At 36.4% G+C, this 20454-nt stretch overlaps 3 protein-coding genes across 3 annotated transcripts; 1 reads left to right on the top strand and 2 right to left on the bottom strand.

The window, feature by feature from the left end:
- Window positions 1–3182: 3182 nt before the first annotated feature.
- LOC118783761 (olfactory receptor 52E4-like) lies at window positions 3183–4181 on the bottom strand. Its single transcript, XM_036537716.1, has one exon. It carries the CDS (start codon window positions 4161–4163, stop codon window positions 3183–3185), a length of 981 nt encoding a protein of 326 aa, XP_036393609.1. The 5' UTR covers window positions 4164–4181.
- A 7461-nt stretch (window positions 4182–11642) lies between these two features.
- LOC118783760 (olfactory receptor 52E4-like) lies at window positions 11643–12644 on the bottom strand. Its single transcript, XM_036537714.1, has one exon. The coding sequence runs from the start codon at window positions 12630–12632 to the stop codon at window positions 11643–11645; it is 990 nt and encodes a 329-aa protein (XP_036393607.1). The 5' UTR covers window positions 12633–12644.
- A 4218-nt stretch (window positions 12645–16862) lies between these two features.
- Window positions 16863–17879, top strand: LOC118783759 (olfactory receptor 1-like). Its single transcript, XM_036537713.1, has one exon. It carries the CDS (start codon window positions 16893–16895, stop codon window positions 17877–17879), a length of 987 nt encoding a protein of 328 aa, XP_036393606.1. The 5' UTR covers window positions 16863–16892.
- Window positions 17880–20454: the final 2575 nt, after the last annotated feature.

Here is a 20454-nt window from a genome sequence, read left to right as displayed (position 1 = left end):
TTGGTCTACCAAAATGTACACGTCACTAATATGTTGCAAAATGCCAAAATAGCATTCCAAAAATAAAATTGAAATAGTTCATTACTTTGATGGACTTCAGAAAAACGTAAAAAGTAATTCCATTGTCCCTGGAATAATCATTCGACTCGAATAAACCACTCGGATATTCAGTGCTTACTTGTTCAGTGAATATTAGCTATTCATAACAGGTAAAGCTAAAAATGAACATGGATATTTGGTTTAGGGTTTGTCATTAATTTTGCTTACTCCACATAAATCATTTGTTATATTGCACTATAATAAGCCATAAACCATAAGGTAGTTTCCATATTCTGTCTCTGGAAGGTTAGAATAGGTCATACACACCCAACGTGTGACAACATATTCAGCAGTATAGAGCCAACATATTATGACACGCCAAAACAATACAAAAAATACACATACGCATCACAGCAGAATAAAGTCACTAACATCATATCAAAGAAGAGAGGGGATGATTGAAAGAGTTATAATCAGAACAGATTAATGAGGTGTGGTGGGATTGTAGCAGATGAGGAAGTTTCGTACTTTCCAGTCTGACATCCTTTGCCATTCTTTTTGGCCAGTATATAGGCCTACAGTAAGCTGCCAGTCTTAAGATGAGTGAAGAGCAATTTCCACTAATTTTTGCCTTTAATAGACGGGACCGTTTGGACCAAAGTTAGTGAGATATATTCCGGCCCTTCTTTTTCAATTAATGAAATAAAAATAGCAAAATAACTACTAACAAAATAATGTCTTCCCATGTTGCTCTCTCCTTGCTGATGAACGGCTTGCTGTTTTCAGGAAGATATGATGTAAAACATTCTTTTGTAACAGTGCAGAAACTTTATGCTTTAAATGCATAAATGGTGCAAATGGTGTTAGGGTTAGGTCTGAGGTGTGCAGTTATCTTTCTAAAGTATAATAATCCACCAAAAAGAACTCACAGCTAAAGATTATCTGGATACAAGCATCAGGTAAATATATTTATTTTCAAATTTTATTTTCATCAATAGATTTACTCTAAATCTTCAAATAAATTAGGTATTTTAATAATTAACCTCAATTGAATTTAAAGGATTCCACTAGATGGCGCTAACATGCTTCAAGTACCATAATCAGATAAACTGAAAGTACCACCACAGAACATTGAAGAAAGCATATTTTGACAGTTGGAGAATATGCACACAAATTAACACTGAAAAAATAAGGAAATTTGGACATTTACTTCAGATTGCCATTTTAATTTTTAAAAGGGCAAGATAAGACAAGACTCAAGCAACCCTTCTTATTAGTTTTGGGCTGACCGAATAAAGACTAGTACATTTAAGAAAATGCCTGCATTGCACTAAAAGATTAGCCACTTGAAACACAAATAAGAAAAGAAAAGAAATTATGTAAAACAAAACAGTAAAGAAACTAATGAAGTTAAAATCAGCTTTATTTAAAATGGTGAGTTTATAGTCTGGTTACTGGTCAGAAAAGCCCAGAGCAGTCATTTTCACAATGCCCTCACATTTTTAATTATGAATGAATTATTACTGACATTCCTATATGAAAAAAATATGTTTAGTTGGTGTTCCTGTTCATCCATGGATCGAGTTAGCATGTCAATCAGAACATAGACACTACATATCAGTTTCATATTTTTGTTTGCTAAATGACTATGTGCGGCGTAAATGTATATGTAAAATGTAAAATGATATATTCTGTTTTATTGTGTATACAGCATGTGTATAGTATGTATGCATTCTCCCCCAGCCCTTATTGGTCTCTGTGGAAAACATGAACTGACTTATGCTTGAAAATATGATGAAGAGCTGAGCAACTGTGTCAGACATGATTTGCCAAGTATCCATGATTTACCATGGAAAATTTAATTGTAGACTTATAATGCTTAGATATTATAAGTGAAAAATACAAATAAACTCAGTGTTGATGTTTAATAAAATGCACTCTAATTAAATAGACAGATAGACAACTTTATATACTCATTTATTTCATTTTTTGCCCCTCTCACCCTTACTAGTGCAATCCCCTCTGACTGTGAAACTCATCGGCGCCACTAGAGGGTGCTATGTAGCAATGTGAAGAGAGGACCCTGGCTGATGTAACCCGTCTTACCCTGCCTGAATGGAGGGTGACACTCATGTGACGCTCATGTTTTCTGGAGTTAAACTTGTTAATTGGGAACAATATGACTGTCCTCTGAGTAACGAGGAAATTACATTTTTTAACATGAAAGTAAAACGATAAAACAAATCAGATGAATTATCCAGTAACCCATGCACTTTTTTTTAAATTGATAGCATGTTTTTGTTCCTGTTTTTTCAGTGGAATGAATAAATATGGAGGGTGCTATATATTTTACATAGGCCTGATTTTATTTGTTTTTTTAAACCTTCCAACTAAGTGGACCACAGTACTGCACAGATTGCTAATGTGTACCTCATATGGCATTAAGAAACACATTGGCTATTTGCATGTACTGATTTTCTGAGCAGATGTGTAAATGAGTCAGGATTCATCATCACAGACATCTACCCGTCTGTACCATTCCACCGCTCAACAGTGTTGTTCTACAACACTGAAAGTGTGGTAATTAAACCTCAAGCCTTTGCTATTTACCAGGTGGAACCGAATTATTTTAATTGACATTATTTAATAGAATTATAGAGCAGAACAGTTATTTGAAAAAAACCCATTTACTTCAAGTATTTAAAATATTCTCCAACAAGCAAAAACAAGAACTACAGCTGTTAGCATTAAGTTTCTTCAAAGACAAAGCAGAAAGTTTGTCAAGCAAAATTAAGTACATTATTCATCAATACAAAAACCCCACACAGACAAAAATGAACACAAGTTATAACAATATCACAAGCATCTACCACCTAAAGTTTATCTATCTTATCTGCAAAGCATTTTATAAACCTGCAAAATAATATTATACAAAACATTCTGCTCAGATGAGAGTATCATTTGGTTTCCAGTTTTAAATGACAGATTATGCTTTGAAGATAACCTCATCTGAGGTAACATTACATTTTTACATAATTCTCATTTATACAGCTGGGCATTCTTTTCCACAAAGTTAATCTGACACAGGGGTAACAACACTGCCAAGGTACTGTAGACAGTGGAGTTCCTATTTTCCTTAAGATTCATTTCTTTATTTGATTGTTTGTTTCAGTTGCAGCAACCTTTTTCCTTTTGAAAAGCTTTTTTGTGCATTCCTTGATCTCCTCTGTATTCAGCACATAAATAATTGGATTCATCATTGGTGGAATGGCATAGGCAAGTGATGTGTTTATTATCCTGGCATTAGGATGAAGTGAAACAGATACATTTGCAGCCATGTAGATGCCCATTATTGGGAGATAAAATATTGCCACTATTATTAGGTGGGAAGAGCAGGTCTTCAATGCTTTTAATCGCCCTTCCCATGATGCAATTTTAAACAGAGCACAAGTAATAAATACATAGGAGAGGACAATCAGAATCAACGGTATATAAAGATATAACACTGTATTCACCTTTGCCATGACATTATTTGGAAAATTGTCATTGCAAGCCATTCTATACATGGGCCCATGATCACAGAAAAAGCTGCTTACCACAATGGATTTACAAAAGGACAGCCTGGTAATTAAAATTACTGTTGAAATGATAATCACAAAATTGAATGCCCATACCACTGTTATCATCACAACCATTGTTGTGATGGTGACAATGGCATGGTATCTCAGCGGTAAGCAGATTGCAACAAATCTGTCATAGGCCAGAACAGTGAGCGTGACAGACTGTACACTGCTGAAGAAAAACACAAAAAACATATTGGCTAAGCAAGCATCAAAGGAGATGTACTGGGAGTCAAAAAGAAATGTCGCAATTAAGTTAGGAATGAGAGCAGTGCTTTCGCACAAGTCAGCTACAGCTAAATTAAAAATAGCGACATACTTTGGGGTGTGAAAACTGCGCTCTGTGCATATAATGAACATGACAAAGGAGTTCCCTAACACAGTGACCACAAAAACAAAGCACAAGAAAATATAGTAGTATTTGACATGAGGAATATTATAGAAACCATTGATGAAAAAGAAGGGAGGGCGCACAAAAGTTGTATTTATAGAGGTGGAGTCCATGGCAGATTTCTTCTCTTGCTCTTCCTTCGACCTGTACATGTAAACATAAAACATAAAATGAACTTAATTACTCAGGACTGCGGTTGGTGGTGTCTCATATAATCCTGTGTGATTGTTCTGAAATCATACAGGATTATATGTGTAAAATATGCCACCGTTTAGCTATCTATAATGTTATTCACCATCACCTCTTTAACAAATGAGTTATAGAAATGCAGTATGTCCCTGGTCTTGCCAAGGATGGAGGATGGAGACAGATATGCTGGGATGAATGACATATGCAACAATCTATGATATAACAGCGGTATCAATGTTGTGGCAGAGGGGACTCAAAGGAATAAAGAATTTTGCATTCCAACTACTGTGCTGCCATTATCTTGTCAATGCATGCACATCTTTTTTTTTTTTTTTTAAAAGGCCACCCATCTTTAAAACCCATAGTCAGCAACATATGTCATATTTTACCTAGGCTGGAAAAACATTTCATTTTTGCATTGCACAATACTTTCCATCTACTTATGATAGCACATGGCCAGGAGTTAATTTACCATGATGGTGTTTGGCAATATCCCCTTATACGTCACTTATGCGTCACATGGGAAATATGAACCCAACTCTGACACATACGTCGTGTTTCATTCCCTTATCTGGCGTGGACTACTGCAACTGTGTTTATTGGATTGCCAAATAATAAATTTCAGTTACATCTTGTCCAAAATGCAGCTGTCACACACACACCTGCATGTCTGACCACATCACGCCTGTCTTGAGATTGCTTTACTGACTGCCCATTAAACATCGTACTCATTAATAAAGTAGTGATGACTACATGCAAGGCCTTAAAGGTGCAAGGGCCTTTGTAACCTTAAGAGCTGGTAGCACGATATCTGCTAACATGATATCTGTGCTCAAAAATCGACGGATTAAAGATGGCACGAATGTGTTGTCAAGTCAGCTGGGCTGAGACATTTCAGTAGTTATGCTCCCCAGCTGTGGGTCTTTCCCCATCAATACTAGAAATGCTGAAACTCTTCACTCTTTCTTTGAATCATTTAGAACTTGCATAACTTAACAATTAACATAGATAATTTTATTTTACCATGTGGCAACATATCAATGCTCTGAAAATACTCCTGAGCTGGACAGACATGTCCAAAGTGTGATTTGATGTAAATGTTTTCAGTCTGGAAAATAACACCAGATGCAGAAAGTCAATGCAATGACACAAAATGGTCATCTAAGATAAGCATTGCTACTTAACATATCATTAGTAAAGACAAGAAAAATGGCATAATTAGATACTCACCAACAAAAATCACCTATGTAAAGAATGGCAGATAGGTTTTCTGTATATCAGTATGTTGTGCTAGAAATGTATAGTCTTAAATACAGTTATATAGTCTTTAATCTTCGAATAATAAAAAAATATTACCAACACTTTCTTTTTGCACAGGCGTCTTCCTCGGCATGGGTCACCATGAGAGTGTTCATACAGAAATATGTGTCCAGCTTTTTATATCCTGCTCTGAGGTTCTCTATATTACCATGTGACATGGTAATAAACCTAGGGAAATAATTATGTAAAGTGACTCTATAGGGCCATTGCAAAAACCATTTTGCTGTCTTTTGACTTGATGTGGATGATCCACAGCTTGCTTTTTTATGTTTACAAGGGGTATTTCAATAGCACAGGGAAAATTATTAAATACTGAATATTAATCCAGAAAACATGAGGATCTTATTTATTCACGGTTTATGGAAGTTCATTGGAAGCTTCTGGAACTATATAGATGCATCCATAGACTTTGTTTCCCTGTGAAATAAAATCTGTATTATGCATTATCATGGTTGAAAACAGAGAACTCTCCTGAGACTACACGAGGTCGATGACCTCCACAAGTCAAATTATGACTATAACTTCACAGAAAGCTGGAACCAGCACTTTGCACCACAATGTCCATTTTAAATACATGTCAGGCTACTGGTACAGTGCCAACCCTTCTAGACAGAGGATGCAAAACATGAGACATGTTTGGGAGGTAACCGTAAATCCAAAGGCAATAACTGGTCTAATCTAGAAGTTACCTAACCTGACCCCAATGCTAACCCTAACTGTAACGGAGGAAAAAAACAAAGGGTCAGTCTTGTATTCATGAATGTTGCTTCATGGCTGGGTTGCAAGAAAGCAGCCTCTTTTAAAGACACAAGAAAAACTGAATTCGCCAAGCCACATCTGAATGAGAACTGGAAGCATATTTCACAATCAGATGAAATGAATATTGATGTTTTTGGACATGCTCATTAGCTGTAAGTTTGGCATAAAACGCTGAGGCTTATTTTGAGAAAGTACCCATGTCAAATGTGAAAAATGGTGGACAGTTTACTATATTTTGATTACTTTGCGTTTATATGTCCCAAAGCCCTTGTTAAAATAGAGGGAGATATGACCTCCAACATGTTACCTCCAAAAGGATCAAACCTGGCAGGACAATGGATATTCCAACAAAACTATGATAAAAAGTGTTCATCCAATTCTACAAGGACTTGTTGAACTGACGACGAAATAAGTCTTTTCGACCAATCATCTCAATCTCCAGGCCTCAATCAAATTGAATGTTTGCACTTTCAATAGGGGTGCAACGAATCACAAAACTCACGGTTCAGATCGTATCACGGTCTTTGAGTCACAGATTGGATCATTTTTTGGATCAGCAAAAAAAAGGCAGACAAATATAACTTTGCTTTCAACTTATTACTTAAAGAACTTAAAGAACGCTTCAGGCAAGGAACTTTTGCAATAGCCATGATTTCCACTGTGGTGTAGGAACCACTGTACTCACGAGTTGACGTAATATTGCAACAGCTTTGATGGCGACGTAAATTTCGAGGACTTGTTCTGCTGTTCTTCGGCTGTGTCCAAAATTGCTCCCTATTCACTATATAGTGCATATGTATATACATTTTACACTTGATCGTTGGACTAACTGCCAGCTAGCTAGCTAACGTTAGTTTCAACTAATTTGAACAGATGAAGCTGGGTGCTAGTTCTTTCATTAAGTTAGCTAGTGATAGCTAGATAGGTAGTGGTATTATCTAGCCTGCAGGTTAATGTCAGTTGCAACTAGCTAGTCACTTAGCTAGCTAGCTAGCTAGCACAGTTAGACACAAAGATGTTCATACAAATGTTCAAATAAACTTGCAAAGATAAAATTATATCCAGAAAATTATTAATTGAATTGTGAGTGAGTGAACGAGTGAGCAGTTTTGGCCTTTGTCTTCGCAAGGTTGTAAAGTTGCTGGTTTTTAAAATGGCGCTTGTATCTTTTCACTGCAACTCTGCATCGAGATTTAGGGAATTGTTACTTTAAAAAGTAACAGCGGCAGTAAAACTGTATTTCACACTGTTATGATTAAACTTTGCAATTAATCCGCAGTTCACATGTGTGCCGAACCGTGGGGGCGATCTGTACGGATCACAGATCAACTACGGTCCGTCACACCACTAGCTTTCAACCAAGGAAATAGTACACAGCCAACAAACAATCAAAAGATCTGAAGGACCTAAAGCAATTCCAACAGGAGGAATTGCCAAAAAAGTCTCTCAGAAGTGCCAGAACATCATAAATTACTACAGAGTGTCTGATCAGTGTAATCTATGCCAGCAGAGGTCTTAAAAATGCGAATTACAGGGGGGTGAATAAATATGACCCTTTTACTTTCTGAAATAAAATCCATTATTTGTAAACAATACAATCCTGTTTTGTGAATTATAATAAAGATTGGAATATTACATTTTAATAGCCAGTATTCTGTGATTATGATTTTTCCTTATATAGCATATTTGGTGTTCTAATTTAGTCAGGTGTGTGAATAAATATAAAAGGCACTGCATGTCTCTACTTTCTTTGTATTTTAAAACAACAGGCATTAAAATATTTTCTATATGTATGGTAGAATTAGCACATTGGACAAAACTGCTCAAGGCCATAATCCCTCTAGGCATCTAATACACTTACATGGCCCCAAAAATTTCATCTTGTAACATGGGGGTGGAAGTGTAGCAGGGCTCATGACCTAAAGGTTGCTGGTTTGATTCCCCACTGGGGCACTGCTGCTGTACCCCCAGGCAAGGTACTTAACCCACAATATCCAGCTATACAAATGGATAACATGTACAAATTGTAACCTGTGTAAGTTGCTCTGGATAAGAGCATCTGGGTAATGACAATAACGAAAAGTAATGTAATGTAATTGTCACCATAGTACGCTCCAGCTGTGTTAATCTTAGTCAGCATATCTGACCATCATTAGTGAGCTCCCTCATTTCAGTACACAAGTAGCGTTGATTGACAGGGTAAGTTGGCTATTTTTGATGTCCGCACACTGTTACTCTCCCACATTAAGTCATTCTAATATTTGCATTGTTTATGACTCTTTCCAGCACCTTCCTCGTAGGATTTTGGATGTTTGTTACTATTCTACACATATGTTCATTGATTTGCCTGCTTTTTTCACATCCTGCACTTGTTACGCACCTTAGCATCCAATTTAACATATTTATGTGGAGCGCCATTTTGTGCTTATACTCCAATATCTTAAGTCATTTTAACTTTTGTCCACCACTGGTTTGTTTTCATGTTTGGAACAAACATGATCACCGAGAATTATCCAAGGAGTATGCTTCCCTCGACAGTGGATTTACAAATAGGTTTTACAGACACGTGTAGTCATGAGTACAATTCTCTGGCTCAGGTGTGAAGCTGTTAATTGAGAGCTGCTAATTAAGTCTTGTTTTGTTCTTTGATTGTTACAAGAACTAATTAGGCCAGTGAGAATGACACCAACGTTGAATCAGCAGGGTTAAACTAAGTGCATGTGTATACAAATAAAAACTCAAACCATACAAATGGACCCTAAAACCCTATTATTATTATTATTATTATTGCCCTTTTGAAACATGGTGCAAAGCTTTATGATATTTCATATTACAGCTCCAACATGTTTTTATTTATTTTTTCATTCTGTTATTTTCAGATAGTTTCAGCAAACTTGACTTGTGTACATTTTGTCCTGGAAGTACATAATCAATTGAAATTCTGATACTGACTGGAGCAATGACATCAAATTCACTGCATGCTAACGGGGCCTTTACAATTCTATGGTCACATATTTAAAATTCCAGAACTCCTCTGAAACATTAGGCAACAGAAAGTTAGGCCTCTGCCTCTTTTAGACAAATCCCTCCGGTAGCTAACAATTTGCTTCACCAGTGGCCTCTGAACTGAATCCATTCCCAGAGCATCAGTGTCCCACTGCACTATTAATTCAATAATGAGCTTTTAATTTAATGACAGGTTGCTGCTGCTGTAGTCTTGAGGCTTAACATATACATCGAGAGAACACCTGGGTCGGTGTGCCTCATTGCTTAGGCTTGCTGAGGTCCTTCATACACATCTGTCTCAGTGCTGTTCTCCAGGCAGCTGTGCATGATAGAGTGTCAGAAAAACTAAGTAACAGGAAAAATCACAGATGAAACATCCAGGAAGATGTTGAATGAAATAAGGAAAAGGAAGTAGAAAATGCCTGGTGAAGTGCTGAGGAAAGAAACTGATACGATTAGCAGGCACTTTTTGAGACACCAGCAGGGAGAAGGAAAAGAGAGAGGCCAGCAGTAATTAGTAGAGGGCAAAGATGCAGAGATTAGCCAGAGGGAAAAAGAAACACCTCAAGGCACAAGGACAAGGATATGTAAATGTTCCTGTGCATGGATTTTTTTTTCTAAATGCAGTCCACAACAATCATGATAACACCAATAATCTTCCTTAAGAAAATCTATTTGCAACCCAGTAAAATCATAATTTGCTTAAGATGCCATTCTTACTGCGGCATTTACTTTGCATGGAAGTTTATTTCAAAGCGTTGTCACTAATGTCTAAGATCTGCAACCCGGATGTAGGCCAAAAGCAACAGAAAGGCAATATAAACACAAGTAGAAAACAGTTCAAAATAGAAAACATCAATCAATTCATTCTGGCTGGGAAAACCAATAAATTGTTGTGAGGACTGTAAAAACAGTAATTGTTGTAATAAACATAAGCATTTCTATGGTGTTGTAATGTTTTTTTTTATGCTGCCACTGCATTTCTGCTATTTTAGCAGAAACTTTTCTTGCCATTGTATTTGTTTTAACATGCAAAAATTATGCAGCCACTCCCTCATCACAACAGAGACTAAACCTTTTGAGTTAGTGTCCACCCTTTATGACAGCTTGCCCTTTTGCCCCTAACAGAAAATGTGTGTACTCTTATGTTCAGGTTCATTCTGCTGTCAATGCTTCCATATAGCTTCCATACTCTGGATTTCTGGCATAGGCAGCAAGGTGTCACTGCGCCCTTTCATTGCACGCTAGGGTACAGCAGGTAATATTTTTAATTGTATAGAAAGACATTTTGAACATTTCTGATGTCCCTTCATTCACACTCAGAACAGTGTTACATTGTCCTAAAAGAAAACATAAAAGCAAAAAAAAAAAAAAAAACCTGGGATATACAATGTAATTTTACAGGTAGATGTATACATTTAGAACATTTTTCTCATCCACATAATTACATTGTAATTGTGGTGGAGGTCTTGAGAATTTTTTTTTTCCTCATAAAAAATTCTCATATTCAATATAGGGGCGCATTGGCAGGTGAATGCAAGAACGTGAGAAAGTGGATATTGATGACAAAAACCTCACATCTCCCCCTGGTGGATTGTGAAGATGCTGCATTTAATGATGGTGAGGATACAGCATAGTTAGAGGAGGTAATTTCAAGTATTGTGCTCAATGTGAAGCTGAGAGTAAACAGGGTATGATTGACTATGTTTTATGCCATATGTTCAAATAAATGCCTTACAAAGGACCTTATTCTAAATAATATGTGCTCAGTTGGTCTGATTACAATTTTGCTTTAGGCCAGGCCCTGGTGCTTTGTTTCACATTCAGCACATAATTCCTTTTTAACTGAAATAAAGACCAACATATTTACCTACAAGTGTAAACAATATTCTTATGGATGAAAACAAAAGAACATCATATCATACTCTATACTAATACTGTACAACAAGAAATAAGTGAGACTAAGTGCTACCAGATGATTTAATCAGGTATTATTAATTTGTCAATCAAATGTAAAATATATTATTCAACAATTCAAAAAATGGGGAAAACGCAAAAATTATCAGAAATTACAACAATATCACCACAAGTACTATTTCATACTCTAAAGCAATTAGGTCTATAGTATACTGTAAACACAATTTATTTCATAACCTTGGATTATAATGTTCACACATTACTGGTATTTTGTTTACAGTGTCAATGTTAAATAAGTATTTGCTTTTGAGACAATCTTACCAATAACACATTACACAGCTTTTATTTTGACATTTTTTCATTTATACAGCTGTTTTTTTTACTGAATATTTCATTTACATTCAGTTATTTATTTGAATGGTTGTTTCAGTTACAGTGACCTTTTGCTTTTTGAAAAGTTTTTTTATGCATTCCTTGATTTCCTCTGTATTCAGCACGTAAATAATTGGATTCAGCATTGGTGGAATGGCATAGGAGAGTGATGTGTTTATTATCCTGGCATTAGGATGAAGGGTAAAAGTTAGTGCAGCAATGTAGGTGCCCATAATTGGTAAATAATATATAGCCACCAGTATTAGGTGGGAAGAACAGGTCTTCAAAGCTTTTAATCGTCCTTCCCGTGTTGCAATTTTGAACAGTGCACATGTAATAAACAAGTATGATAACACTGTCAAAGTCAATGGTAGATAAAGGAATAATACCATATTTACTTTTGCCAAGGCAGAATTAGGGTAATTGTCATTGCAAGCCATTTTGTATATGGGCCCATGATCACAGAAGTAGCTATCTACCACAATAGATTTACAGAAGGACAGCCTGGTTATCAAAGCTATTGCTGAAATAACAAATATTGAATCGTATGTCCATACAATTGTCAACACCACAGCCATTGTTGTGTTAGTGATAATGGTGTGGTATCTGAGTGGTAAGCAGATTGCAACAAATCTGTCATAGGCCATAACAGTAAGAGTGAGAGACTGCATACTGCTGAAGAAAAACACAAAAAACATATTTGCCATGCAAGCATTAAAGGAGATGTACTGAGAGTCAAAAAGAAATGTTTTAATTAAGTTAGGAATGAGAGCAGTGCTTTCACACAAGTCAGCTACAGCTAAATTAAAGAGAGCAAGATACTTTGGAGTGTGAAAACTGCGTTCTGTGCATATAATAAACATGACAAAGGAGTTGCCTAACACAGTGACCACATAAACAAAGCACAGGAAAATATAGTAGTATTTGACATGAGGAATATTATAGAAGCCATTAATGAAAAAGAATGGAGGATGTACAAAAGTTATATTAATAGATGGGTCTGAATTTAGGGAGTTCATGGCAGATTTCCTCTGACTGATTTCTTCTCTTGCTCTTCTTTTGACCTGTACAAGTGTAAAGTGTAAATTTCATCAACTTACTTAAGACTGCTTCTGGTTGTTTGTTGTCCATTCTTCAAACATAGTCGGGTAAACGCATAAAAGTGTTCACTATCTAGTTATCTAAATCATAATTTGCCTTCCCCTTATTAACATGTAAAATGTATCCCTGCAAAGGACCAAAGGGAGATGGGCAAATACTTATCTTGCTGATCTACACCATGACATTTTGTAAGCAAAATTACACATTCTTGGCCACTTTTGCTGTACTCTTGCATAAGGTATTTAACCCAGAATTGCCCCAGTAAACATCCAGCTGTATACATGGATAACATTGAAAACTGTAACCTATGTAAATCTTTCTGTATAAGTTCAACTGCTTAATGAGAGTAATGTAATGCAATGCAATGTAATGTAGTGCTAAACATTGAAGCACTGCTGGTGGCAACTGGGCAGCATGTCAAGCTGAACTGAGAACCAAACATTAACAGCACGACCCTTTGCAAACTGAGTGTTCTTGATATGTGTTGTCAGCATCCATGGACACCTTGGTGGTAAGTGCTGTACATAAAAACAGTTTCTTGATTGACAGACAAATCAGGAGTCTGTATATTTAGTTGGTGTTGCAGTGGATGCAGAAAACCTCAAGGCATAGATGTGATCACCACAGAACTTTTATGCACATGCCCCTTAAGCTCAGCATAATCAAGTCGTTATGTTGTCATGCTGTAAGCAGAATCAAAAAGAAACCAGGTGGAATATCATTTTTTAAGTTAATAAAAGAATGTTAATTTTTCCCAAATAAAATTAGCAATTACTGCTGTCATGTTTTGAAAAGACCCATGACCTAGACAGACATGTCCAAGTGAGGTATTGGCATTAGTTATGACAAATAACCACCAACAGAGAAAAATTAATGTAATGACAGATAACTGCAATCTCACACCCAATACAATAATAGTCAATACCATTAGGAATGATAGAAAACATACAAACTTAGGGACTCACCAACAAAAAAATCATCTACTTAGAAAATGAAAAGTCACTTTTCTCTGTATCAATCTGTCATCTGCAAGCTTTATGTCTTCAGTATTTAAAACAAAAATATTACGGATAATATTTTGTCTTTGCACAAATGTCTTCCTCCATGGGTCACCATGAGAGTGTTCATACAGAAATATGTGCCCAGCTTTTTATATTCTGCTCTCAGGTTCTCTGTACATGTGACACAGTAATAAACCTGGGGCACTGATTATGCAAAGTGAATCTACAGGGCAAATGCAACAACCATCCTGCATTGTATCATGTTCTAACATGGGACTATCCACACCTTGGTATCAGTGTTGTCATGCCTGGTCCCAATTGCAGCAAACATTTGATTTGTCTTAATCATATGACATTCTCTGAGGAACCTGTGTTGGTTTAAGCTGAATTAAACCATTATTGATATGTTACTTTTGTTTGATGATTGAAACAATCTTCACCACCAAAGTGCTAGAATTAAAGCATTAAAAGGAAGATTTCAATATGGTTCGAGTGTAAAAGTGCATTCAATAGGGTTGGGCATTTAACGGTATAGATCCTGAATCATTAGTGCCATACTTTAAATATTGCTGATGATTCAGTATCTATATGGCTAACAATTCAGTATCTGTATGACTACATGCATGCAACAAGACTGCCACAAAATGACACAGTACTTCAATGTACACTATTTTTCAAAATGTGCAATGCATTAACAGCAGCTCCACAGCTCCCAATTTCCATGTGACCTTCAACAATGATGGCAAAAGAAACAAGGCAAGTATATAAGCTATACTAGCTATCTTTTTTTCTTTTTGCACTGCGGTCCACAAGCCAAGCTAGCACAGAGATGAGTCGGAGGAAGACATTTTGTATGCAGCTTTTTGGCATGTAGAGATCATACAAAACACAGAAGGGTTTCAAAAGACAAAGAATCTTTAGAAGCAAGCAAACTTGAGCACAGGAAGGCACACAACACAGGGCAGCTCAAGACTGAACAGGGAACCAAGCCACAGGCAGGGTGTAAACGGAGCAGCAAAAAACACAGAAAGTAATTATACACAGGTAAAAGCGATTTAACTAGATTAGGCACACATAGTTCCACTCTGGTGGAAGCTCGGGGAAGCAGCAGGCAACCAGGCCAGGCAGGCTGTCACAAGGACGCCTGCTGGTTGTTGCAAGAAGCAGCCTCTGAAACCCTGACACTGTCTGAAGCTCTTGTTTGCTTGTTTGCATAGGAGGTGGCCTCCTATGGTCTGACTTGGTGTAAAGACTGCTGAGTCTCAAACTGAATTGGAGTTAATTTCTTTGATTTTCGGTGTTCGCTGTACTGAGGCGGGGTTCCCCTTTGCTCCTGGATAAACCAAGAGATGGCGTAGTCAACTTCCTCCCTTCTGGGGACGCTACACTAGGAAGAGTTATGAATGCATGTAAGACCTTGCCAGGAATTATACTAGAAGCAGAGATGCTAACGCAGTCTGAAATACACTAAACTACAGGCTAGCTGGGCTGAATGCCCAGTTCTCAACATTTACCTTATGTTATAGGATATTTTCCCTCTATTGTTTTCATTTTTAAAAGCATCTTCCCCTGAGAAATGAAAGTAGTATAAAGATTAAATATGATGTTAATTTCCCATCTTGCTGGATAATTACAGTTTAGTTACTGATAGCAATTAATGTTGCTGAGGTGGATCTTTCATGGTGAGACATACGGCCCATGCTTTGTTTGAAATTCATTGCAACTGCTTTTGATACAATGATGACAGCAAAAATGTCACCAGCAACAACAGGACAGTTTTCACTGTTATTTTCCCAGTGCAGGGTAGAAGGGGGTTCAATGTTGATTGTACAGTATTTCAAGATGAGGTTATCATGAAGAAAGCTATCAATCAAAAGCATCTATACCTATAAATGCTTTACTTTAGGTGGCAAGGGACTGAATGAAAACTCAATCATGAGTGAAAATGGAGTCAATTTATTCTTATACTATTTTCCTGTTTTCTTTTTGTGCATTAACACAAATAATAGTTCATTAGAAAATGCCCTGTTGATTTACTTTGCATAATCGGTTCCCTAGGTTTATTACCATGTCACATGTACAGAGAACCACAGAGCAGAATATAAAAAGCTGGGGACACATTTCTCTATGAACTCTCTCAGTCTCATAGTGACCCATACAGGGGGAGAAACCTGTGAAAAAGAAAATAGGCTATTGCTGGTCGGATATTTATTTCAAGACTAACGACATCCAATTCTTGTGAAGATTGATGTGCAGAAACCTGATTTTTTTTTTGTTCAGATTTTTAAGTTTTCAGATTTTATTTCACATCTAATTTCACTGGTGGGTAGATAACAGGTACATAACTTTTCTCTTCTTAACTAACGATATAGTAAGTGTTATAAATGTTTGTGTAATTTTTAAATTAACATTATCAGTGGTGTTAGTGACCTGATGTAAATGCTGACAGGGAAAGTTTCATTCAGCCAGACTCACTGGGCACTGGCTCAGAGAAGTCAACCATACATACAAAAAATACTGAATTGTGAACATACCATTTCAGTTCAATATTGGATAACTGAATTAAAAGACTTCCATTTAAAAAAAATGCAAAATTTGCATTCAGTTGTATTTTAAAAATTGGAAAGACAGACAGAAGACTTTGTTCATTCAGTCTTAACTTAAAAGAGAGTTCCACAAATGGCGAACATACCTAAAACTGAGAAAGTATTCTGGGTGCCACCACTAATCCACCACTTTTTGATCGTAGAAATTGTACCATCAAACAAGGAGCTTACCACTCTTCAAGGTAAGAAGATACGAGCCCTTTCATGGCTTTACATATTGTCAAATGTTTTCCTGTAATCAATTCAACATTTAATGGCCTTGCATGGCATTTTTACCACTGTTAAATCATGTCTTGTCTGGCATCAAGTCATTTTTATCATAAATATCATGGAACTGATTACCAAGAACAATGTTGGTTCCATCAGGTAATTTACTATTTCCTTGCAAAAGACCAATATCTATAAATTGCTTGTTATGGGAGGAAGGAAAACAATGAGTTAGATCACTGAATAGTGGGCAGTTGCATGAATGTGCCACCAGCTGAAATTAACAACCAACTACAGTTGAGTAATTTCACAAATTTCATACTTGCATTTACAGGTCAAGCAAAAGCAAGAGAAGAAATCTGCCATGAACTCCCTAAATTCAACACACTCTGTGCCTTCTTTTGTACATCATCCATTCTTTTTCATCAATGGCTTCTACAATATACCTCATGTCAAATACTACTATATTTTCTTGCTCTTTGTGTTTGTGGTCACTGTGTTAGGCAACTCCTTTGTCATGTTTATTATATGCACAGAGCGCAGTTTTCACACCCCAAAGTATCTTGCTATTTTTAATTTAGCTGTGGCTGACTTGTGTGTAAGCACTGCTCTCATTCCTAACTTAATTGCAACATTTCTTTTTGACTCCCAGTACATCTCCTTTGATGCTTGCATGGCCAATATGTTTTTTGTATTTTTCTTCAGCAGTATGGAGGCCCTAACTCTTACTGTTCTGGCCTTCGACAGATTTGTTGCAATCTGCTTACCACTCAGATACCACACCATTATCTCTAAAACAACAATGGCTGTGATGATCACAGTTGTCTGGGTATACAATTCAGTGTTAACTATATCAACAATGGCTTTGATAACCAGGCTGTCCTTCTGTAAATCCATCGTGGTAGATAGCTATTTCTGTGACCATGGGCCCATATTTAGGCTAGCCTGCAATGACTATTATCCAAATTATGTTATGGCATATGTTAATATAGTGTTATTTCTTTATATACCATTGATTTTGATTGTGTTATCTTATGTGTCTATCACACGTGCGCTGGTTAAAATTGCAACATGGGAAGGACGATTTAAAGCGTTGAAGACCTGTTCATCCCACCTAATACTGGTGGCCATATATTTTCTCCCAATAATAGGCACCTACATGGCTGCAGGAACTTTTACCCTTCATCCCAACGCCAGGATCATAAATACGTCGCTGTCCTATGCCATTCCACCAATGATGAATCCAATTATTTATGTGCTGAACACAGAGGAGATCAAGGAATGCACAAAAAAGCTTTTCAAAAGGAAAAAGGTTGCTGCAACTGAAACAAACAATCAAATAAAGAACTGAATCTAAATGAAAATGGGAGCTCCACTGTCAGTACCCTGGGGCTGCTGTTGTATCCATAAGCAACAGAATTAGCTTGCATTGTCTCAGTAAATACCCAGCTGAATGAAAAAATGCGTAAAAATGAAGCTTTGTGATTTACAATTGGATAAGATTGTCTCAAAAGCAAGCAATTATTTAACAATCACACTGGAAACAGACATTCCAATAATATGTGAGCAGTGTTTTTTTGTTACAGTAAATTTCAGGTTCATTTCAGATGTCTAAAATATGATGTGAATGATTTAATTTGTGCTCATTTGTGTTTTCTTTTATAGATGAATAACACTTCACTACACTTCATCTTCATGAATCGTTAGTAGTGATTTAACTTTCAAGAAAGTAAATACCACCATCTGTTGCTTGTTACAATGCAAGATTGCAACATGACATAAAGTTTTTGTGTTTCACACATATTGTCTGCATGGATAATTTGTAAAAAGACTGGTAAAAATGTTTAATTCCAGGCTATTATAAGAAGGCCCCACATTCCACTGGTTTTAATTCCTCTGGCATTATTGTATACTTTTTATACCTTTGTTACAATGTAAATGGTGTGAATGTGCACATTGTCACATAATGTTTACAATCCAATTAAATCCAGTTGTTCACATCCACAGGTACTGCTTTGGTGCTCTCCTCTGTACTGTTAAGGTGCTGTACTGCAGCCATGAACTACATGAATGAAATGTAAATATCACTGCATTGAGCATTGCAGAGGGATATATGGCAGTGAGTGGGAATCTGTGAATGGGAATTCAGGGAACTGTGTGTGTTGAATCAGTAGAAAAGGGAAGGCCTGCTGTATAGTGGTAACCGCGGGCAACCACAAAAATCACTGAACTGAACAGAAGTGGAAAGGAAGCAGAAGCTACTTCCTACTGCAGGAGATGAAGCAGCCAATATTTATTTGATTTTGATTTATTCTAGTATACTTTGGTATTTCCCATATGGCTGCATTATAAAAACATACATCAATCATAATCCAGACCTTACATCTGTACCTATAAACACTTGAGGTTATTTTTGGTGGTAAGACACGTAACACTACATAATTAGTGATGATGGAGTCATTGAGAATCAGTTTTTATTGTATTATTGTATTGTTTTCTTTTCCTGCATTAACACAAAGAATATTTCAATAGCATATGCCCTGTAGGTTTACTTTGCATAATCATTTCCCCAAGTTTATTACCGTGTCACGTGTGTAGAAAGCTTCAGAGCAGAATATAAAAGGCTGGGCACATAATTCTGCATCAATACTTGCATGGTGACAGATACAAAGGAAGGCACCTCTGCAAAAGTAAAATAAGATGTTGCTGGTTGTATTTTTATTTCAAGACTAACAACAAATAATTCTTGCACATGAAAGACTGAAGTGCAGAAAACCTTTTTTCATTCTTTGCATAGCCATTTTTGTTGGTGGGTACATAATTTATCTCTACTTTACTTGTGATCTATCAATTATTGTAAATTAATGTGAAATCTCCATTATTATCATTGGTTTAAGTAACCTGCTGCTGATGGGGAAAGTCTTAAAACGGCCAAAATGATTGGACAGTGGCTCAGAAAGGGCATGTCAAAAAATAAATTCCTGAACCATGACCGAATTATACACTTTCAGTTGTATTAAAAAGCTCAGAGAGATTGAAGAGAAAATTTCTAATTTTAAGAGAGATTCCAAACCTGGGAACATAACTAAAACTGACAAAATGTCTGGGTGCCATCACTAATCCATCACTTTTTGATTGCAGAGGCTGTGCCAGCAAATAAGGAGATAACTGCTCTTCAGGGTAAGAGGATCTCAGCCCATTCAGGGCAGTACATACTGTGAATGTGTTCCTGTAATCATTACATTTAATAGTTGTCAAATACATATTAAGTGTCATTATCTATCCCATCTTGCATGTGTGACTTATTATCTGGCAGCAAGTTAAAATATGAAATTTATTAGGTTTACTGTCTGGTTATCCAGTTTAAAAAATAATAATAAAATTGCCATTAATTCGAATGGGACATTATAAGGTAATGTACATGCATCTGTGCATTTTTCATGCCGAAACATAGGTAGCGTGGCTCAAAAAACATAATAAGATTGCCGATCAACATCAGGCCATGTCTGGCCTTAATCAAGTGGAGTGTTTCATACTGACTATACATTTTCAAGATGACTGTTCATTTGCAACAACACTCCACAGAAGCATTGTCAGGATAATGGATATTATAGCTATAGAGCAACACAGGTCAACAATCATTGTTCATATGAGAATGTCAGATTCAGTTGTGTCCTCTTCACTCTACAATTGTTAGCACAGTATTCATACCACTGTTATATACTGTTGACTGTGTCATTTTTGTCATCATGGAATACAATACTAAAATCAGTATTTTTCCTATCAAGGTGGTCTTGATTACGTCCTTAGACAGGCCAGGGACATGCTTCTATTAAAAGTTAATGAATGAGATGAAGGTAAATAATGATTTAGATCACTGAATAATGGACAGCTGCATGCATATACCTACATTTTATTCAAAATTA

The sequence above is a fragment of the Megalops cyprinoides genome, chromosome 9 (assembly GCF_013368585.1).
Source record: "Megalops cyprinoides isolate fMegCyp1 chromosome 9, fMegCyp1.pri, whole genome shotgun sequence".
In the NCBI taxonomy this organism is placed as follows: domain Eukaryota; kingdom Metazoa; phylum Chordata; class Actinopteri; order Elopiformes; family Megalopidae; genus Megalops; species Megalops cyprinoides.
The sequence above is the reverse complement of the archived record's forward strand: the minus strand, read 5'-3'. Positions and strand labels throughout refer to the sequence as shown.